General features: G+C 41.8%; 1 protein-coding gene across 3 annotated transcripts; it reads left to right on the plus strand.

Annotated features, from left to right (window-relative positions):
* The first annotated feature begins 18 nt into the window (after positions 1–18).
* zc3hc1 (zinc finger, C3HC-type containing 1) lies at positions 19–23,548 on the plus strand. 3 transcript variants are annotated; one of them, XM_043714006.1, is made up of 11 exons: positions 19–233; positions 2,855–2,969; positions 3,979–4,129; positions 5,216–5,299; positions 5,738–5,862; positions 7,618–7,775; positions 13,155–13,398; positions 13,954–13,965; positions 18,815–19,021; positions 21,502–21,726; positions 23,113–23,548. In XM_043714006.1, the coding sequence occupies exons 3-11, from the start codon at positions 3,997–3,999 to the stop codon at positions 23,224–23,226; spliced, it is 1,302 nt and encodes a 433-aa protein (XP_043569941.1). In that variant the 5' UTR covers positions 19–233; positions 2,855–2,969; positions 3,979–3,996; the 3' UTR covers positions 23,227–23,548. The 3 variants fall into 3 exon arrangements, with proteins under 3 accessions (XP_043569941.1, XP_043569939.1, XP_043569940.1); XM_043714004.1 differs by lacking the exon at positions 19–233 and adding an exon at positions 1,783–1,983; XM_043714005.1 differs by lacking the exons at positions 19–233; positions 13,954–13,965 and adding an exon at positions 1,792–1,983.

The following is a 23,548-nucleotide window of genomic DNA, read 5'->3' on the forward strand; positions in this document are numbered from 1 at the left end:
AAGACAGGCAATGTTAAGCAAGTGTCGATGCCATCGTTCACTTTGATGGCAACGGATTCGCGTCTTGGGCCATCTCCCAGGGCTTTGCACGAACAGGGATTGAGGGTTACCTGTAGGTACCCGAAAAGAAATGACTTGCATCGAGACGGCTCCCTTTCGTGACCTCAGGACGACCCCCAAAACGCTTCACAATCAATGGAGTGCCTTCGAAGTGTTGAACCGTTGTAATCCAAGTAAATTTCAGCAGCGAAATGTCACACAGCAAACTCACACAAACAGCAATGAAATCAATGATATCTATAGTAAACATCAGCGACGGCTCTTCTTCAAGAAAATGCCTCAATTGGCATCTTTCACTCCCATCTTAGAGGGCAGGAGAGATCTTAGGTTAACATCTAAACCAAACGGAGTAGTTTCAACACCAGAGCACTCCCTCAGCAATTAGTCTACATTGTTTGATTTTCTGGTACAAAGGCAAGTGTGACAGCTGAGATTTGAGTGCTTGCAGGAATGATGACGGGGAGGGAATTGGAAGGGGAACAGCTGCCTCTCTATGCCTGGAAAGAAAACCTGTGTTGCTGCTCCTGAAAGAGCTTCAGTGGACCTTCACTGCTTCGATTCAAACCACCTGATGGTTTGAAAGCTAGTGCTTCCAAATAGTCCTATTGGACTGTAACCTGGTGTTGTATGATTTTTGAAAACTTTGTACACTCCAGTCCAACACCGGCAGCTCCAAATCATAGATTTAAGCATGAATAATACCCAGGTCATTGATATGCTCGTTGGGTCGTGAAGTCAAATTGAAGGTATTTCTGTAAGTTTCATTATAAAATATCTCCAACTGATCCACCCCCTTCATTGGCTATCCAACAAATCAATCTTTGTAAACATCATTTTCCCACATCAATAGCACGATTCCTGACTGCAACCTAGTTTATTTCACTTACATTTTATGCATATTAACTTAAACTGTTCAAAGAAAACGAACAACGCTCTTATATAACGCTCTTGATTTTTTTTTCTCTCCTGTGTAACGGCAATGCTGTGTGTTCAACAGGTTGCACACACCTTGGAACCAAGACATCAGTTCCAGCTCAGGGATAGTCATCTTGTTTCTGAGTCAGAACTGTCGGTTCAAGTCCCAGTGGAAAATTTAACAAAAATAAATCAAATAGTACGCTCTCGTGCAATACTGCATTGAGCAGGTGCTGCTACATTTGAGGTGTCGGATGTGTTGTATTTCAGATGAGAGACTCACCCTCCCTCTTCGGTGATGTGGAAGACTGCGTATTATTTTGAAAAAAAGAGTAGGGAGTTATACTGTTCTGGTAATTTTCCTTCCACAATCTACATCATAGATATAGATTATTCAGCACACTCTCACCTTGCCATTGATTGTAGTTTATTGATGCTTACTGCGCTTCTTAAATTACTCCACTTAAACACTTTGGAACATGTTTTTGTGAAAGTTGCTAAAAAATCTACTTTGTTCAATTCTTATCGATCCCACGGAAATCTGGGAGGGTTGGCAACAGTTGATCCCTTGAGAGTCACCTCATCATGGAGACAACTTCACAAGAGAGGCAGAGAAAAAGAAACAAAATTGATAATGTCTTAATAGTTCTGCATCAAATTGACGAATGAGAAATTCAATAAGCCAATTAAAACATTAATTTGGAATTAAGCCGTTATTTTAGTCAAAATGTTTAATTTGATGTATCTCGTTGCTTTAGAAAATTTTCAAATGCACTTGTAAATTGTATCAATTTTTAATTTTGTTGCCGAAGCTCAGTTAGTTGTGGTTAAGGTTTGTGCTCCGGAACATTTGTACAATGCACGTTGTAGCCGTGGGACATTGAAATGTACCGGATCAAAGATGGCAGCTGCCGATAACAATGGCGATTTTTCATCGCCCAACAGTAAAGACGTGGCTGACACTCCGCAGAAAGTACGGCAGTTGCTGTCAGACAGCATCGCGGAGATGTAAGTCCAGACGCTCGACTCAGTTTTGATTCTTTCACGGAAACTGCCTCCTCTCGGATTTGGATCCTGAATGACTGAGAACATCATTGGGCCTGGTGTCTCTTACCCATCCTGCTGGATTTGTTTTGAGGGATTGAGTTTCACAAAAAAAACGGATAAAGTAGTCTTTCTAATTCTTCTAACTAAAGTCTTCGGGAAGGTGGAGTCAGACCTCCAAACCCATCCCAGTTTCATCTCTAATTTAAACGTTTATAATTCAAGGCCCACTTCACAGATGTGTGCATGTAATCCTGGACATAATTCAGCATTGTGTCTGGTTTTCCCCTGCTTTGTTCCCTTGACCAGCAAGGAGAACACCTCTGTTTCCTTTACAAAATAAGGCCAAAGGATAATTTATGCTCAGATGAGCCAGAGATAGCCTAATGAGCGCCAAGGCAGGATGGCTACCATTGACAGAGTTGTAAAAGCTGCATTTGCAAACTCACTCACAGACTGTCTACCTGATCCAGCTCTCATTGAGGACTCTCAATAATTTCAAGCCATGAAATGGGTGACAGTGGGAAGAACATTGAAATCACTGATTTAAAGATACCTCTAAAATATTTTACCTTCGGCAGTGCAGAGCGTCCTTAGTACTGCTCTGGAGTTTTAGTCTGTTTTCTAAGCATGAGTCTCAAAAATGGGACTTTAATCCACAATGTTCCGACACAAATGTCACCCACTAAGACAAAGGTGATGCTAACTTATCTCACAAAAAAAGGCAAAAGTTATTGCTATTGCAGGGATTGTCAAATGATCACAGCTGGAGCTAGTCAGTGAACATTAAACAGCAAAGTGTGTTGGTAGCTGATTAATATATTTTGTTTCATAGTGATCAGATCAGCTCTATCCCTGAATCACCTAATGACAGTGATTTACCCAGATCACCAGTGCCCTGTGATTCTGCTAATAAAGAAGCTTTCTTTTCACGAGTTGAAACTTTCACAATATCCTTCATTGTTGTCACCAAATCAAACGTGTGAGCAAGCAAAATCTCAGTGCTAAGTATTATGAAGCACGAATACTTGATCATGCTCCTCATGCTTCATGGTATTCAAGAAGTCCTGTATTGTAAATTTACCAGGTAGACATCTCATGTTTAGGTGTGCCTGTTGCTGCTCCTGGCATTACCTGCTGTACTCTTCATTGAATTGGTGTGGAAATTGCAATGATAGAATTGGGGATATGCCAGGCCATGAGGCTGTAGATTGTGCTGGAGTACAATTCTGCTGCTGCTGCTGCTGATAGCCCACAGTGCCCAGAAGCCAGAGCTCCCTGAGGAAACCCACGCAGACACAGGCAGAATGTCTCTGTAGAGTTTGCACATTCACCCGAAGGTGGAATCGAACCCAGGTCCCTGAACTATGAGGCAGCAGTTTGACCTAATGGATATATTTGACAAGAAGTGTGTTTACACAGTGCTAGTGCTTTGACTTAAATATGATGTGTCTTGAGCCTTTGGTTCAGTGGGGTGGAGGAGGTTTGTTTGAAGACTAAAGGTGCAATAGACTAGTTTTAGTAAATACCTGTTTCTATGCTGTTAATCCCAATCATTCGTTTTGGAAGGAGTGCAGCATAAGTTGATAAAAAGTATACCTGGACCTTGAGGGTAAAATTAAGAGACAAGATTCAATTCCATGGAATTTAGCTGCTTAAAGGGTGATTTGGTTAAGGGTTTCAAGATGTTAAGGAGAACCAATAAGCAAGATAGATAGCAGATGAAAGCAGTTCTGCTGCTTGGAAAATCCAAGACTGGGAATGTAGCCTTCAATGTTATAACCATGTCTTACAGGTGTGAATTTGGAAAGAGGGAAGGATTACTATGTGCTTCTGTCATTCTGCATATATTTGAAGCCATTTATTCAAAGTCAAACAGGGGAAAAGATGCTTTGTACAGGAAATGTCATGCAGATGTTGAACAAGTGCTTTCTGAGTGTTTTCCCTTGACAAGGATACTCATTCAACTGGGCTGGGATGCCGTTCGAACTCTGCCCTTTGCAGTGTGCCAGATATGGTTGGACCAACATAGAATGTGACATGCTGAAGTGTTGCAGTTGTCAGGCATTCCTCTGCACTACTCTGCATCCAACCCTGGACGCCAATGGATGTAAGTTTTTGTACGTGTTTGTTTTGACTCAGTTTGTTCCTTTCTTCTCACCTCATCCTGGCTTACCTATATTTTGAAGACTGCTAACTCTGTTGTTAAAAGCCCAGGCTAAGTGCAGATCACGGAATACTTGGATCAGATCTCCTTGTCATTGCATTGTAAACTGATGTCTTACAGGTCCTTTTCTTTTCCAAAATTATATAGAGTTCATGACGCGGAAACAACTGGTTCATGTCAGTATTTATGCTCCACACAAGCCTCCCTTCTATTCGCATGAAGTCCTCTTTCTTTCTCCCTCATATGTTTAGCTCGCTTCCTGTTACATGCATCAGTGCTATCACCTGAATCAGTCCATGTGACAGCACATTTCAGCCTCACTCTGTGTGATGAAATTTCTTCTGAATTTCTTGCTGCTTTTCTGGTCACTCTTTAATATTTATGAATCATAATTTTAGAATCCTGTACAACTGGAAACAATTCTACCTTGTTACACTACTTGATGATAATCTTAAAGACCCTTTCTTGACAAAAGCATTTAAAATAACAGGGTATTTTAAAATAGCAGGCTGTGAACCAAGTGCAGAAAATTGGCTAGCATAGTTTAGCGTTTGTTGGTCAGTATAAATATGGTGGGCCTGTTTCTATTCTATATGATTCTATAACTCTGTATGAAAGGTTCCCTGGCCTGTTAAATCTTTCTTGGCAAGAATGATATCTCAGTACTGGTACAAAGCCTTAAATACTTTTGCCTGTTCCTTTATATTTAAGCACTGTACATAATACATTTTTTTGCGTCTCTCCTAACATCCCTCATTCCTTACTGTCTCTAAGATGTCCGTTTTGAGGCCATTTGTACTATCCAGAATCTGTGTCCTGCCTTGGTAATTTATTTCATCATTCTGCTATTCTTTGAGTAGCAGAATTCCTACAACCTGGATTTCACCCTGTCATTCTGAGAATCTGGTATTTGAACCTTCCTACTGTCTCTGTGATTGGTTTCCCTTCATTGGGTTGAAGCTGTTGAGGCAATTTATTTCCTTTTCGTTAAAAGCTATCACATTTTTGTGTTTATGAATTTGTCTTCAGATAAAGAGAGGGTCACTGCACTGCAAGAAGGATTGAAAACAGCACATGAGAAGTTCTGCTTTTGGCCTGACAGCCCCAGCCCAGGTGACTTGGGAATAAATGTGTAGGATTTTTTAGGTTACTCAAGGTGTAATTGAGGCTTTATGTCTGCGAGCCATAATTTTCTTTTTTCATTCACTAATTGATCATTGAAATGACTATAATAGTTCAATAGGAGATTGGGAATGGTGTGGGTTTGGGAGCGGTGCTTATTATCTGGCTGAACTCCAAGTAATAAAGTCACAAACAAAAAATGCTCTTAAAATTCAGTGTTTACTTATTTTGCCTACAAATCTCTCTGGAAGCAGCTCAATCCATACTTTGCTTTGCATTCTCTCAACTGTATCAGCGCAAGTGCGTGCACATTTGAATGATACACAAGATGGGACCTGATTCTGGCTATTTTGCTGGAATGCTAACTGGAATGGAACAAGGTGTGTACTATGTAGGTGACTCATTTGTTCTTTCATTCGTACCTGGCAGATCGGTTCTGGGCATTACCTTTGAATGAACCGGCAGCCCTTCTGCATGGCGTGACAGAGCGGTTCAAGAGTCTTTGTTCACTGGACTTCCAGTTACCTGCCATCAAACATGACCTCAAAGAAATGGTGAGTCCTATAAATTGGCTCTTTCTCCTGACGTTTTGCTGGGTTATAGTTTCACAAATCTCTGGCTTCCCTTCACCGAGATGGCTTCTTCTCTTCCTTATCTCGATCTCTTCCACACCCCCTTGTCTAAACCTGCCCAACACTATAATGATCAAGGAGTATGTCTATCACTGAGAGCTGAAGTTGACTTAACACAATGAGTCTAAATAGTTTGGAAGAATTACCATGTAGGATCAAAAGCAGGAATAAGAAACATATTTTAAGCAAAATTGAAATCCCCTTTGAAGCTTTTCAGATGATGAATTTGTTTTTTTCATTGAGAGGATATGGACAAAAGTAAAATAATACATAATTGCACTATGCCAGGTTTGGGTGAGGGCAGTGGTTTGAGTGTGAGAAGACAGGATTTAACTGTTGGGCAAGATATAAAAGAAACCTAAGGGGTTCACACAGAGGGGTGGTACGTGTATGGAATGAGCTGCCAGAGGAAGTGGTGGAGACTGGTGCAATTGCAATATTTAAGGGGCATCTGGATGGGTATATGAATAGAAGGGGTTTGGAGGAACATGGGCCAGTTGCTGGTAGGTGGGACCAGATTGGGTTGGGATATCTGGTTGGCATGGACGAGTTGGACCGAAGGGACTGTTTCTATGCTGTACATCTCTATGACTCTGAGTCTAAGATATAGAATGGAGCTGGTGAGATACCCCAGAGTTGTTAGGTTCTGGGAAAAGAAGAGGTAGGAACAGGAGAGACTGATGAGCCTTATTTTGACACGGGGTGTAGAGAGAGGATGAAACTTTTAGAGTGGGAAGGAAAAGTTTCTCTCCTTTGACAGACACAGGACGGATGAGCAGGCAGAGTGTCATAGAGTCATAGAGATGTACAGCATGGAAACAGACCCTTCAGTCCAACCCGTCTATGCCGACCAGATATCCCAACCCAATCTAGTCCCATCTGCCAGCAGTCAGCCCATATCCTTCCAAACCCTTATATTCATATACCCATCCAAATGCCTTTTAAATGTTGCAATTGTACCAGCCTCCACCACTTCCTCTGGCAGCTCATTCCATACACGTATCACCCTCTGTGTGAAAAAGTTGCCCCTTCAGTCTCTTTTACATTTTTCCGCTCTCACCCTAAACTTTTGCCCTGTAGCTCTGGACTCCCTGATCCCACGGAAAAGACTTTGTCTGTTTATCCTATCCATGCCCCTCATGATTTTATAAACCTCTTTAGGGTCACCCCTCAGTCTCGGATGCTCCAGGGAAAACAGCCTCAGCCTATTCAATCTCTCCCTATAGCTCAAACCTGGCAACATCCTTGTAAGTCTTTTCTGAACCCTTTCAAGTTTCACAACATTCTTGTGATAAGAAGGAGACCAGAACTGCACGCAATATTCCAAAAGTGGCCTAACCAATGTCCTGTACAGCCGCAACATGACCTCCCAACTCCTGTACTCAATACTCTGACTTGCTGTAGTTTTTGCCATGAAGTTTTCTCAACATCTTCCTTTTATTCAGTGACATACCTGTGTATGGATTGCAGTTTACTACACGTGTTCAGTTTTACATTTCTCTGTTATTAACCCAGCCATTGCATATCACCTTGGATCTGATGATCCTTTGCTGACCCTGGATTGGACAATGGAAGTTGCAAATTCATTGATCCTGTGACCAGCATCTCATTACTGATACTGAATAAGTGACGATCGTAAGTAAGTGAATCCATGACTTTTTCTTGTCTTTTGAACAGACAATAACAGAGGAAGCCATCAGTTCAATATTGCAGTTGGTAGAAGATAAATTGACATGTGGCACTATGTTTGACAGTCCTGGGCTGAAGAACAGTACAGATGTCCTTTCCATCCATCTTTCTGCCTGTATCCTCGCACTGTCTGGCTGGGCTGCTGGGTGAGAATACAAAGTAAATTTGCAATTTTCCACATTGTCATGAATCTGCTGTATACATCTTCCCCTGCCTCCGCCACCACGTTCCTTTTTTGAAAGTACTGATTCATACAGGGTTAGAGTCTCATGTGTGCATACACGCTCATTCAGTTAGTCGGAAAGTTAAAAAAACGATTGACCAATGGGGGGGCTTCAAAACCAGATCTCATCTTTCTCTCCCCTAATCCTCGCACAGGCAAGGAATAGAATGAATGATTACTTCCATCCTTACTGCCCCTGAATCTTTAAACTTCTTCTCTTCTCTCTTGCCCCAAAAGACACTGACACCTGCTGGGTTGCAATTCCAAAGGCTGCCTTCTCTCACCTCTCCTTTAATCACTATTCTTCATGACCCACAACTAGACAGAGGGTGTGCACATTGTTCACCTCTTCGAGAATAACAAATCCTGACCATCACCTGCACTGACGATGACAAGGGCACAGAATGTACTCTTTCTGGGGTTCTTCACTGTCCCTCACAGGAGGGGCTAGGCAGCTAGACTGGCCAAGTCTTGAAGGACATTGTCTGCTGCAGCCTCTGTCTAGCAGCTAAGGAACCATCAAGAGGGAAATACCTACTTGACTTCATATTTATCAGTGTCACAGATGCAACTTTCCATGACAGAATCAGTAGGAGTGACCATTGCTCACTCCTGTGGAGATGAAGTCCTGTCTTCTCATTGATGCCCTCGATTGAGGTTTATGGCATTACCACCGTGCTAAAAATGGGAAAGAATTTGAACAGATACAGCAACTGAAAACTTTGCATGCACGAAATGATATGGACCATCAGTTTTGTAAGCTGCCGGCCATACACACCCCATGTTGAATTTAGTATGTACTGACTACTGTGGAGGGAGTTGTCGAGAATCAGACCTCTTCTGATATCTGATGTATGCTTATGGACAGCCAATGAATTCCAGGGTCCTTCATACACCACAACAAAGCCATGCCTTTGGAAGTAAAGTTGATACTCAGCTCTGCAACTGCTGCCTCTCCAGGAAAATTGTGAAATTTGCAATCAAAGAAGCAGGTTTGTGAAAAGAGAAGCAGCTCGGTCATATGACCTTCAGCTAGGTCACACATGATCTTCAGTCAGAAACTGGAGTCGAAAGCTGTATGAACAAGAACTGTACAGCTGTTAGTCTTCTCAGCAGTGACCAGGACGATCAAGCACGAGGTGTGGGAAGCAGGCACTCATTCCAGAAGGACATAACACATGATGCAAGTGGAAAATTACCTTTCTCTTTTGTATTTTAAAATTTTGTTTTATTGGTGAGTTGAGTTTAAAATATGTTCAAAAGAAAAGTAAGAGTCTTTAAGCTCAGTAAGAAAGAAATCCTGTGCACATTTCAAAAGGCAGTGGCTTTCCAAGATCATAGAGACTGAAACAGCATCTTCAACACAGAAGCAGCATATGAATCAGTGAGATTTTCCATAATTGAGACAGCTGAAAGCAAAGGTGGAATTTTATGAATGTTTCCTGAAACACTGGAAGATCATGTGGAGGGCAGAGCATACAGGGTACAATATGTTGAAAGTTTTCTTTGTTAACATCATGCTTGATAACAAACCATGTTTTCAGTGCAAGACACTAATGATCGTTTGGTGAAGTACATTGCAATTACTCGCAGCAAGAATTGTGCCTTTGAGTTTGTGGAGTGTGTTGGCTTTATCATACAGAGACAATTCCTGGGTGAATTGGGAAAATCCCATTTTCATATGTTGACAGTGGCCAAAGGTACAACTATTTCAATACAAAAAAAATGTTGATATTGTCCATCATTTTGACCAGTACCTGAACTTGCTTAAAAGACTGTCTTTGCAATTTTGAAACTGACTACTTGCAACTGTGTCACCAATCTGACAGCAGTCGAGCAATTTTATGTTAACTGTGCTTTAATTTACACAAGATGGTAATGTCTGCATCAGATGGAGCTTCGTTCTGTTGGGAAAGCAAAATGGAGCAATGCCAGTCTTGCGATGTCAAATCAAACATTTGTTGAAACTGCATTTGTTGCTCACAGAAGATCTGGGAACAGGTGATGCTTGGACACAGGTATCAATAAGTGAAACTAATGTAAAGCCATAATATCTTGATCAAGTGCTGCACAGAGTAAGTGAGTGAGTGCAACAATTCAGGACACACATTGCATGAAGATGCTCACAAAGCCACAGTATTGCTTTGCATTGACTGCCCTGCGTGATGTTCTAGATGAATTGTCATTGCTGTGCAAGTTCTGGACAACAATTGGAGCCATACAATTTGTAAATCCCAAGATTAATAATGTGAAGACTCAGTTCTAGGTGAACCTGTTTATTGGAGTGATGTATTTAAGATTATACTGGCTGCTCTCAACAGTGCCATGATCTGTCATTTTACTGAATCGCTATGTGTCCACCTGGAAAGCAGATTTCCAGAAGAGGAATTATTGGAATGGCATGCATTTGATCAGGCTGCAGTTTCCAAGACAACCAATTATGATTATGGAAAAGGCAGCTTTGTGTGACTGAAAGCAAAATATTCCTCTTTTATATCAAACAATGATGAAAGTATGGTCACAAGAGGTATGTGAACAACATTTCGTTTTCAAATTTACACTTGTGACAAAAGTCAAGATGGATTATGTTCTGGCATTTAGTGACTTGATGGAGAATGCCCGAAAAGACAACCAGTTTCAAGATGTCCATTCTTCTGGACATTCATGCAACATTTCAGGCATCAAGTGCTGACTGTGAGCATGGATTTAGTCTCATGTATTCAGTTGTGTAGACCCAAAAATAAATTGCTTGGACAACTTGAGTTGTTTAAAACTTGCAAATTATGTTATACATTTCATGGATGCAGTATACAACCACTGGACAACAAATATAGGCACAAAAAGTTACCAAGAAAGAAATGAAAAAATTACGAGTCCTTGTGTCCTCTTTTAGTCACATTGTATCTGTAATGTTCATAGTGCCAACATTAAACAGGTCCCCAGATTTCTGAGCTGAACAAATAATTTTGTTTACTGTAGTAGATAGAATATCTGTAACTGTAAAATAATATAAATGCACACTTTTAATAGGAAACAAACTATAATTAAAAATTGCAATATGACTTCTGCTCAAGTATGCCATGTGCCACTCAGACTACTCCACGTTCTGCACAAATTAGTGGGAAAAATGAGAGCGAACACTGGCTAACAGCAGCAGCAGCATTGTATTCAACCTCAGACTGTTAACTTGTGGTCCCTCATCATCACAGGTAAATGAAAAGTAAAGACAGAAGCAGCACCAGAAAATACCTTTGAATGAATTGTCAGCCTGGTAAAGCTATAGGAAAGGACAACTTGCATGTCAAGCCACAGAAGCAGCATGCAATAGACAGGGATAAACAATCCCATAACCAACAATAGATCTAAACTCTGCAGCCATTTCACATCCAGTCATGAATCTTGGTGGACAATTAAACAACTAACAGGATGAGCAAGTTCCACAAATGTCACCTCCTCTAATTATTGGGGAGCAGCACATAAGTGGAAATGATGAAGACTGAGCTATTTGTACCCATCTTCAACCAAAATAGATGAGTCATTCCATGTGATATCAAGAAACAGCTGAAGGCACTGGACACTGTAAAGGCAATGATCCCTGACAACATTCCAACAGTACCGAAGTCTGTGTCCAGAACTAGCCATGCTATTGGTCAAGCTGTTCACCATTATAGCTTCAACAATGTATCTACTCAATAGTTGTCCAAACATGTCCACCAAAAGCAGAACACATCCACCCAGCCATTATTGCCTTATCTGTCAAATCCCAATCATCAGCAAAGTGATGGAAGGAGTCATTGACTGTGCTATCAAGCGGCATTTGTGAGGGATTAATCTGCTCACTAGTTGTGTTCTGCCAGAGCTACTCAGTTTCTAATTTCATTAGAGCTTTGGTCCAAACATGGACCATAGATTTGATCTCCAGAGGTGAGGTGAGAATGAGCGCCCCTGAAATGAAGATAGCATTCAACTGAATAAGACATCAAGGACCCCTAGAAAAATTAGAGCAAATGGGAATTTGGGATGGGGGGGGGGAATCTCTCTGCTGCTTGAAGTCTGACATAGCACAAAGGAAGATGGTTATGTTGTTTGAGAGTAGTCACCTCAACCTCTGGGTCATCACTGGAGTTCCTCTGGAGTGTCCTAGGCCCAACCATCTTCAGCGATTTAATCAATAATCTTCTCATCGGAAGTAGGGATGTCCGCTGATTCAACAACATTCAGCACCATTCACAATTCCTTAGACATTGAAGCAGTACATGTCGATATGCAGCAAAACCTGGACAATATCCAGGCTTGGGCTTAAAAGTGGCAACTAACATTCGCACCACACAAATGCCAAACATTGACAAGTTCCAACGATGGAGAAAGTAATCATCACCCTTTGATGTTCAATGCCATTGCCAGCATTGAATCCTCATTATCATCCTGAGGGTTACCATGACCAGAAAGGGAACTAGAACAGTTATCTAAAACCATGGCTACAAAAGTGGGACAGAAGTTAGGAGTTCTGCAGTGAGTAACTTACCTGTCCCTGATGCAATGCTTGTCTACCATCTACAAGGCCTAAGTCAGAAGTTTAATAGAATATTCTGCATTTACCTGAATAAAGGCAGTTCCAACAGCACTCGAGAAGCTTGACATCATAAAAAACAAAGCAGCCCACTTCATTGATACCTCATCCACCACATTTAACATTCAGTCCCATCAGCACAGTGGCAGAGTGTGTATCATCTTCAAGAACTACCTGGAACTCACTAAGACTTTCTGACAGCCCTTTCCAAACCCATGACCACCTGGAAGGACAAGACAAAATGCATGGGAATACCACCAACAAGTTGCCCTCCAAATCTCTCAGCATCCTGACTTTGAACTATATCACCATTCCTTCAGTGTAGCTGGGTCATTCTGGGTGTTCCTACTCCCTAGAGACTGCAATGGTTCAAAAAGGCAGCTCATCACCATCTTCTCCAAGGGAGTTAGGGAGGGATGATAGATGTCTGCCCAGCCAGTGACACTTACACTCCATGTAGGAATAAAATAAAAAATGGTCGCCAATTAGCTCACAAACTATGAAACATGGTTCTGGCTGACAAAAGACTGATCTGGTGGATATTGAAATTAAATTACTTGAGGGTGTGATGGAGGATGCTGAGACTTGTTGGTTCATGTGCCTCTACATCCCATTAGGAGGCGTACCATCAAACTGAGTAACTGGGGGAGGAAAGATAGGAGTGGGGTGGAAATGGGCTCCCTTCCACTGCAATTGTATAATTCTTCCTTTTTCTCCCCTCAATTTGAATAGTTCTTCCTCTGAATTTCTCCACCTACCTGTTATCACCTGTTCCTATTGCATGAGGAAGGTGGGTCTGTGGAGCTTTCAGCAGATTGAATGTGTTTGCCAAGCCAGTGAGCCTGAGATTCCTGTCTGCAATACCTCCCCACATGAAAACAAGCCAGAAAGATCTACACCAACTCCTCCAGCAATGTCTCCCCACAGGATGATCACTCGAAGTCAAGATGCTGCCCAGTCACAGAGCAGCGAGCAGGTGCACTGATCTTCTTCTGCCTCTTGGAGTTAATTTCTTTATGTTTTTCTCAATTTACTACCCTTATCACATTAATTGGTCACTCACCACATTGTTGGCACAGACTGGATGCCAGTTTTACCTGCACAATATGCACAGCATACTGAAAATCATTTGAGCCGATTTATGTTGAAGTAGTGTCACACTTGATGTGACATAAGGTGTGTGACTTCTATATGGTTTAATATAATTTATTTGAGTTTTGAATTTGAACTATGTATTTTGGGGGGTTTCTATAATCAACTTGTCAGTATTTCTGAAGCAATGGTTATTTTTAAAACCAGTATAAGAGAGAGTGTGTTCCTGGACTGAAAATGGGGATTTGTTTGCAATGTGAGTTTTCAGAAACATTGAAAGGCATTAGCTTGGTTTTGGTTGAGTAGGATGAGGAATTTATTTTTGTAATTGGGAAAACATTTATAGATTGGAAAGCTTTAGGTAGCTGTTCACGGAAATATTTTAATGTACTGTAAATAATGCTGCTACTTTTCCTTTTATCTCTCTTCTATATCCAAGATTTGTACTGAGGTACGTGTACCTAAGACGATACCATTAAATGCAGCCATTGTATAAACTTTCATTGTACTCCTGTACTTCTGTACTGGAGTACATGTGACAATAACCAATATTCTATTCTTAAAAACAAAAGAAAATAGCCATGTTGGACGTTTCAGTCTGGAATCTGACCAATCTAGTAATAACAACAGTTGAGATTGTAAAATGTGATCTTTTTGACTTCGTATTTTTGTGCAGCTATTGAATTTCCATTCGCTCCATGGACAGTGTACAGTTTTCCCAGACATAGATTTTATTCAGTTCACCAGCTTTAATTGCTTACATTTATGCAGCACTTTACATTGAAGTGTCTCAAAACTTCACATGCAACCAGTTAGCTCAGCTTAAACAACTGCTCTGTAGGTAAGCGCAACAATCATTCCGTTCACATACAGCAATATAATGAATGACCAACTAATCTGTTTTTGTCGTGCACAAACGGACATCCATACATGCACAAATACCATGTTTGCATACATACATGCAAATACAGCACAAATACAAACCTGCAAACATGAATGTAAGACAATGACATGACTTTACCACTGTTCTATCAGCTTGTTTCTAAACTGCAATGGCTTATGCATCCCCATCCATATACACCCATTCCCAACTATGGGAGTGAGAGATGCCTCAAGAAACGTTGCATGGTGGCTCAATGGATGGCACTGCTATCTTTCAGCGACAGGGGCCTGGGTTTGTTTCCAGCATCAGGTTACTGTGTGGAGTTTGTACATTCTCCCCATATCTGCATGGGTTTCCACCAAGTGGCCCAGGTTCCTCCCATCGTCCAAAGATGTGAGAGCTATGAGGATTAGCCATAGTATATGCAGAGTTATGGAATAGGGTAGCGGGCTGGGTCTGGGTGGGAGGCTGTTTTGAGGATCAGTGCAGACTTGATGAACCTAATAGCTTCTTTCCCCCGTAGAGATCCTAAGATTCTAACCTCTTTTTCTAATCAACTTGTTCAGATATGTTATCACAGCAGGTGGGACTTGAACCCAGATCTCTCGATCCAAGGGTAGTGACACTACCACTGTGCCATAAGAGGCCCCTTTCTATGATTCTAAAGGCAAAATAGACAAGTTCAGATATTTGGTTCTGATCTTGTATACGTGTGAGATTATTCTTTTGATCTTCCACCTTATTTAAATAAAATAAACTGTCTTTACAAACACAACATATTCCCTTCATTTTATAAACCTTGACCCAGTCTTCCCTAAGCCTCCACTTCTCTGAAGTGTTCAGACACAGCTGTTCAAGCCTACCTTCTCTACTAAGATATGTTAAACTAAATATTAATCTGTAGCCATCCGCTCTACCCTGTCCAAAATCTCATTATGAATCATTATGTGAATAGACAAATATTGAATACAATGGTTATTTCAAGTATAAATCATATTCTTTGTCTTGTAATCAATTGTGCTATCAATGCACCCTACTAACTAGCTATTTCTTCACAACATTGATGGTGGACTTTTAAACTTATACACTACAATGTCTTTTTATCCTTTTTCATAAAGTGTCTATTTATGTAAGAGATGTAATGGCCCACTGGTGTTATCATTGGACCATTAATCCAGAGATTCAGGTTTGAATCTCCCCATAGCACAGGGTGGAACTTAAATTCAATAAAAATCTGGAATTAGATTTTTGAATCTGGAATTACCATGAAATTATTGTTGATTTGTCAGGGGGAAGAAAAAACCTATCTGGTTCACTCATGACCCTTAGGGAAGGAAACTGCCATCCTTTACTGTGTACAATTTTGATCTCTTTACTTGAGAAAGGACGTACTGGCTCTGGACAGGGTGCAGAGGAGGTTCACTAGCTTAATTCCAGAGTTGAGAGGGTTGGCTTATGGGGAGAAACTGAATAGACTGGGACTATACTCATTGGAATTTAGAACAATGAGGGGGAATTTTATAGAAACATATAAAATTATGAAGGGAATAGATAAGACAAAAGCAGGGAGGTTGTTTCCACTGGCAGGTGAAACTAGAACTAGGAGGCATAGCCTCAAAATAAGGGAGCAGATTTAGGATTGAGTTGAGGAGGAACTTCTTCACCCAAAAGGTTGTGAATCTATGGAATGTCCTACCCCTTGAAGCAGTTGAAGCTACCTAATTATCTTTTTAGGGCAAAGATAGATAGATTTTTGAACAGTGAAGGAATTAAGGGTTATGGTGAGCGGGCAGGTTAAGTGGAGCTGAGTCCATGAAAAGATTAGCCATAATCTTATTGAATGGCAGAGCAAGCTTGACGGGCCAGATAGCCTACTCCTGCTCCTATTTCTTATATTTTTATCTCTTCTGGCCTACATGTGACTCCAAACCAATACCAATGTGTCATAGAGTTGTACAACATGGAAACAGACCTTATAGACCAATTCGTCCATGCCAGTCAGATACTCCAAATGAATCTAGTCCCATTTGGCCCACATCCCTCTAAGCTCTTCCTATTTATGTACCCATCCAAATGCCTTTTAAATTTCTAATCATACCAGCCTCCTCCACTTCCTCTGGCAGCTCATTCCATACATGCACCACTCTCTGTGTGAAAAAGTTGCCCCTTAGGTCCTTTTATATTTTTCCCCCTCTCAGCTTAAATCTATGCACTCTAGTTTTGGATTCCCCTACCCTGGGAAAATGTCTTTCACTATTCACCCTATCTAAGCCCTTCATGATTTTATAAACCTCTATAAGGTCACCCCTCAGCCTCCAACACTCCAGGGAAAACAGCCCCAACCGATTCAGCCTCCCCCTATAGATCAAACACTCCAATCCCAGTGACATTCTTATAAATCTTTTCTGCATCCTTTCAAACTTAATAACATCTTTCCTTTAACAGGGAGACCAGAATTGAAGGCGGTATTCCAAAAATGGCCTAACCAATGTCAAGCCAACATGACCTCCCAATTTCTACATTCAGCGCACTAACGAATAAGGGCAAGTGTACCAAACACCTCCTTTACTACACTGTCTACCTGTGACTTCATCTTCAAGGAACTATGAACCTGCACCCAAAGGTCTCTTTGTTCAGCAACACTCCCCCAGCCTTACTGAAATGCAACACCTCACACTTGTCTAATTTAAACTCCATCTGTCACTCTTTGGCCCATCTGATCAAGATCCTGTTGTACTCTGAGATAACCACCTTTGCTATCCACTACGCCACCAATTTTGGTATCATCTGCAAACTTACTAACCATTCATCCCATATTCACATCCAAATCATTTATACAAATGATGAAAAGCAGTGGACCCAGCACCAATCCTTACAGCACACCACTGGTCACAGCCTCCACTCTGAAAAACAACCCTCCACTACCACCCTCTGTCTCTTACCTTCAAGCCAATTTGTATCCAACTGGCTAACTCCCCTGGAATCCATGTGGTCTAACGTTGCTAACCAGTCTAGCATGTGGAGCCTTGTTGAACACCTTGCTGAAGTCCACATAGACAACATCTGTCGCTCTACCTTCAATCTTCTTTGTCATTTCTTCAAAAAGCTCAATCAAGTTAATGAGACACAATTTCCCATGGACAAAGCTACGTTGACTATACCTACTGAGTCCTTGCCTTTCCAAATACATGTAAATGCTGTGCCTCAGAATCCCCTCCAATACTGATGTCAGACTCACCGGACTTTTCCTTACCATCTTTCTTAAATAACGGCACCACATTAGCCACCCTCTTATTTTCCGACATCTCACCTGTGGCTATCAGTGATATAAATACCTCAGCAATCACTTCCCCAGCTTCCCACAAAACTCAGGGATGCAATTGATCAGGTCCCAGGGATTTATCCACCTTTATGCATTTTAAAACATCCAGCACCACCTCCCCAGCAATATGGACACTTTTGAAGATATCACTGTTTATTTCTCCAAGTTCTGTAGCTTTATATCCTTCCACACAGTAAATACTGATGTTAAATGCTTGTTTAATATCTCGCCCATCTCCTGCGGTTCCATACATAGATGGCCTTGCTGAACTTGAAGGAGTCCTTTGCTCTCTGCAGTTACTCTTTTGCCCTTAATATATTTGTAGACTCTCTTTGGATTCTTGTTAACCCTGTTTGCCAAAGCTATCTCATGTCCCCTATTTCCCTCTTGAGTATACTCCTACTGCTGTTAAAAATCACACAACACCAGGTGCTGCTCCTTCATCAGCAGCGGTCCGAAAGCTAGTGCTTCCAAATAAACCTGTTGGACTATAACCTGGTATTGTGTGATTTTTAACTTTGTACGCCCCATTTGAACATGGGTGTCTCCAAGTCATGCCTACTGCTGTTATACTCCTTGACGGATTCACTCGATTGCAGCTGTCTATACCTGCCATATGCCTTCTCCTTTTTCTTGACCAGAGTCTCAGTTTCTCTAGTCATTCAGCATTCCATACACCTACCAGCCTCATCCTTCACTCTAACAGGAAAATACTGACTCTGGACTCTCATCTCAATTTTGAAGGCTTTCCAACTATCTCTTTACTTGTGAATAGCTCTCCCAATCAATTTTTGAAAGTTCTTGCCAAATACCATCAAAATTGGCTGGATGGCTTTCAAGTACCCTCTGGGCAATTAGAGGTAGATATTGAATGCTGGCCTTGCCAGTGATGCCCACACCCTATAAATGAATAATAATTAACAAATATTTACCCCACCCTCTTGAATGACACTGCACTTTTCTCAATTAAAAATCAGCTGGTAATTTAGGTTTGCTTGTATTATTCAAGCATTGTTACACAGACACACGCTTGTGATACGTTTGAATCCTTCCTAAGTTCGATGATTTTACTAAAACTATTTTTACTTTGCATAGCAAGAAACCAGCCCTTCACCCGTTGGGGCTCGCACACGGAGTCGAGATGTCCACAGTCCCACTCTAGTTGATCGATGCGAGTCCGACTCCATTAGTTCACATTTGCGGAACAAGCGACCAGTGACTCGTAGCATGGGACAGGGAGACACGTCTTCCAGTCCTCAGCGGAAACCGAAGAGAATGCGTTTGTCTTCATCCACCAGCTCAGTAAGTAATGAATACACCCGTGAGGAAAATTGCAGAGCAGTATTGTGAAACTGAAATTTTACACTGACCATCCTGATTCACAGTGTTAGCAGTGTGAAATTCTCAGATGCCTTCTTTGCCACCGTGGTGGTTTACAAAACAAGGGCTTGGGTCCAGTTGGTCCTTTGCAATGCTGTTAGCATGCTTCTGTCCATGTTGCCAAATTCAAGGAGTTAGTGGGGGCAGAAAGATCCAAATTTGGACGTGACAGGACATGGTTTTGAACTTTAAGTGCTGTCCTTGTCACACTATGCCTCTAGCCTCCTACTGAGTTGGGTGCTGCTAAGCCTACATAACATTCATCTAACAAGGCAGGTTCACTGGAGGTAGAAACAATGGTTTGTTCTGAAGCAATGAGGCCTTCAGGCAGTTCCCAGGCATGTCTGGTTTTGATAGGAAATTGATTGTCCAAGGGTTGGCTGCATGAATACTGTCTGTTCCAGCTCTGTATTTGCATAATTGCAGCATCCAGCCAGGTTTAAAACAGGCCTCCACTTTGAGTTTTTATCATGCTCATGGCAAAATAGAATCAATATTTCTGTAACAATCCCTGGAGGTCATGGGTCACCTGTCCACAGACTCAATGTTTAAATTTGTCTCATGCTCTTATGAAGTGTCTTGAGACTTCTTACTGTGTGAAAGGTGCTACATAAATGCAAATTCTTGGGATTCATCCTCATATAATCTGGATTGACATTGCACTGTCACCGGTGCCATCTGTCAGATAAGACATTAGACAGATGTCTTCTGCCTGTTCCATAAAACTGTTAGGATTTGTGTCATTTTCTCAGGATGTACCAAAGCCTTTCAATGCAGTTACTGACTTCATTCGGGCGGCACAGTGGCTCAGTGGTTAGCACTGCAGCCTCACAGCACCAGGGTCCCAGGTTCAATTCCAGCCTTGAGCGACTGTCTGTGTGGAGTTTGCACATTCGCCATGTGTCTGCATGCGTTTCCTCCGGGTGCTCCGGTTCCTCCCACAGTCCAAAGATGTGCAAGTTAGGTGAATTGGCCATGCTAAATTGCCCATAGTGTTAGGTGCATTAGTTAGAGGGAGATGGGTCTGGGTGGGTTACTCTTCGGAGGGTCAGTGTGGACTTGTTGGGCTGAAGGGAGTTCCACACTGCAGGGAATCTAATCTAATTCCTCTCTGAAGCTATGAGTTAAGCAGATAGATTCAGATATTTTCTAATCAACCTGTTCATGGATGTTATTACACACTTCTGGGGTAGGTGGGACTTGAACCTGGGTTTTCCTGGCTCAGAGGCAGGCACACTACCACAGGACCACAAAGCCCCTGAAATAGTTTCTTTCTGTGTTGGTCAATATAATTAGCGCATTAGAAAACCAGTCATGTTTAAACCTTGATGAGCATTTCACAATCCTGCAGGAGTTGCTGGATTTATCCCGGCACGTAGGTGAATGTTGTTAGGGGCACAATGGTAGTGTCCCTACCCCTGAATCGAGAGGTCTAGGTTCAAGTCCCACCTTCTGTAGAGGTATATATAAATCTCTGAACAGGTTGATTAGAAAAATTGGAGCTTGGTCCCTAGTTTCTACTGAGTTATTTGATCTCAACTCGGGGAAACAGGGGAGAGGCTTTTATTGGCCTTAGTACATTGTGGATTATGGGTAGAAGAAATGGGGCGTAGAGGTTAAAATTGGTCAAAGGTGCTGCTTTTGATGCTCACCCTGTCATCCCTGAGTGGATGATGCCCCTTCGTGCCTAAAATTCATCATTAAATGGATAAACGGATACATACAGAGAGAATATTTCCTTCAGTGGGGAAACCAAAAATAAAGTTTAATCTCGAACTCAGCTCTAGGTTGTTTCGGATAGCATTTTTCCTACCCAGAATAGTGGGAATCTGGAAGTCTATTTCCTCAAAAAGCCGTGCTTGCTAGTAGCCAGCTGGAGCTTTCAGGAATCGGGCTCCGATTTTTGTTGGCTAAGGATAACAGAGATGTGAAGCAAAATCAGGGTTCCAGTACACAACAGACTTTTCTTCCTATTTGTTGGGTCAGAATCTGAGAATGGTCTTCCCAGCAGGACTGTACCCGCACCAGATGGACTGCAGGACAGCAGTTCAAGAAGGTGGCTGTACACTGGTTTTGAGGGTACTTAAGGAGGGGCAACAATTACTGGCCTTGCCACCGTAGATCACGTCCCACAAATGCATCAAAAACAAAGTTTAAATTGAGTGGTGGAGAGACTGAATAGCCATTTCCTATTCCTGTCCACTGAGCAGAGTCACACTAGGAGAATAAACATTTGAGATGCACTAGAGGGTGGCAGATACCTTGATGCAGCAGCTCGAAGCATTTCAGAGAAGATCAGCACAAATAAGTGATTGAAAAGCAAGATCGGTTAATTCTGAGATTGATTTTGTGAGCAGAGTCTTCAGGATGGTTTTGTTCAGATGCATTATTTTATCTTACAGGATAGTACTCGTGGATACTTTAATCCTGTCTCCCAGCACAGGGATTGGTGTCCGTGGGTTAGGAAGACGCTGGAACTAGAAGATAAACCATGTGACCTGGAGCCAGGAGAGCAGACCCCACTGCTTGATTCATCTGAGAAGACAGAACTAGGATGGAAAGAGTCTCTATGGGTCCTCTTGTCACTAAATGCTACCCAGACCCCAAACGAGCGCTCAGACAGTGTTGTAAGTAGTGAGGTTTAACAAGGAGAAAGTGAGGACTGCAGATACTATATATCAGAGTCAAGAGTGTGGTGCTGGAAAAGTACAGCAGGTCAGGCAGCATCCGAGGAGCAGGAGAATCAACGTTTCGGGCATAAGCCCTTCATCAGGATTCTTGATGAAGGGCTTATGCCCGAAACATCGATTCTCCTGCTCCTCGGATGCCGCCTGACCTGCTGTGCTTTTCCAGCACCACATTCATGAGTTTTAATATGTCAACTTTTCCCTGTAGCTGTTGATTCACATTCCCCCTTTCCCAAGGATGTGGATACTCTGTTGAATACAGTTCCTGAGCTTGAGCTTTTTCCATTCCTACCTTGGCTTACTAATTTAGAGCCTGGACAACTGTGAGACAATTCAATTACCATATGTATTCCAGCTGGGAAGTATTGGCAGCACAGTAGCCACAGTGGCTAGTAATGTTGCCTCACAGCGCCAGGGACTCCGGTTTGATTCCAGCCTTGAGTGACTGTGTGGAGTTTGTTCATTCTCTCCACGTCTGCTTGTCTACTCCTATTTCCTCTCACAGTCCAAAGATCTGCAGGTTAGGAGGATTGGCCTGCTTTCACAGTGTAGGGATTCTATGAAATTCTATGAATGACTTCCACTGCCTGGCTATGTGACCACAGAAGGCATCTACACAATGAATGAGGTCAGGAGAGAAAAATCTGTTTTAAACTGAAGTTACTGACATTTTGTGCCAGGAAGTCAGTCGCATGCCAGCCTCAGGTTAATTATGTTGACAGCCTGTGTGATCTGAGCATTTTTTTTATTCATTGACAGCTTCGGTTAGGACACTAAGGATCCATAAGATTCTCAAATACATTGCAATCAAACAGAATGCTGTGCACTCCTGCAAAACCCAGGGAAATGTCCATCCTGTTAGTTGATTTGGTTTCTTTCACAGTCCTAGGAAGCTTCAAAGATGGTTTCTGTTGTCAATTAGGCCAGGGCTCAGACAGAAAGCTTTTTGTGGCCCACATTTGTCCCTCAGGCTGCTATTACTAAAGGATTCAGCATCAAACCAAATGTTTTAGCCCAATGAATGGATGATATGTTGGGCTGGGTCTTGCAGTTTTTGAAGTTTAAAAATGTCAGCAACATTCTTGTCAAGAAGTTTCACAGACAGACATCCCAGCAAGCACAGCCAGTGATAACGTGCTCTCCTCCTTCCTCCAGCTATCTGCTCCTTTCCACACAGTGAGCAGTAATAGACATACTGTAAAACTCTTTGCTCTTCCTTCACATAATTATCGACTTATAGGCAGGGAGTTTGAGAGTAACAATAAAATGCTGTATATCCTGTTTGTTTGTGTTGAACAGGCTATGTAAATATTCCTTTGTTGTCAGTCTCTTTCAGAAAAGTCCAGCAAGGTGTTCCGAATATTCCGACAATGGCAAGTCCAATGTTCCTCAGAAAGTAGTTTGTTGGATGGGAAAGAGAAGCAGTTGGTACTGGATTAAGTGATTATGATATCGGAGATGGATTTTGAACTTCAGAGTAACAGATAACAGTCCGCAGATTTTTTTTCGTATGTTTTGCTACTTCATTTGAAAAACACAAAAGCATGGAGCTGGTCTGTGTTTGGCCCATCCTGTACCCAGGTAGAAGCCATCAGGATGGTTCTTGTCTCACTTCACAGATGTATTTGACATGTGTTAAAATATCGCAAAGGCTTTGAACAAATGTGAATAAAACGTTTTGATAGTTTCTTCTTTATTGACTTTTTCTTTTGGTGTCCTGATTGTTTTTAGTCTCTTAATAAATGCTTGGCCTTTAATTCTG

The sequence above is a fragment of the Chiloscyllium plagiosum genome, chromosome 23 (assembly GCF_004010195.1).
Source record: "Chiloscyllium plagiosum isolate BGI_BamShark_2017 chromosome 23, ASM401019v2, whole genome shotgun sequence".
In the NCBI taxonomy this organism is placed as follows: Eukaryota; Metazoa; Chordata; class Chondrichthyes; order Orectolobiformes; family Hemiscylliidae; genus Chiloscyllium; species Chiloscyllium plagiosum.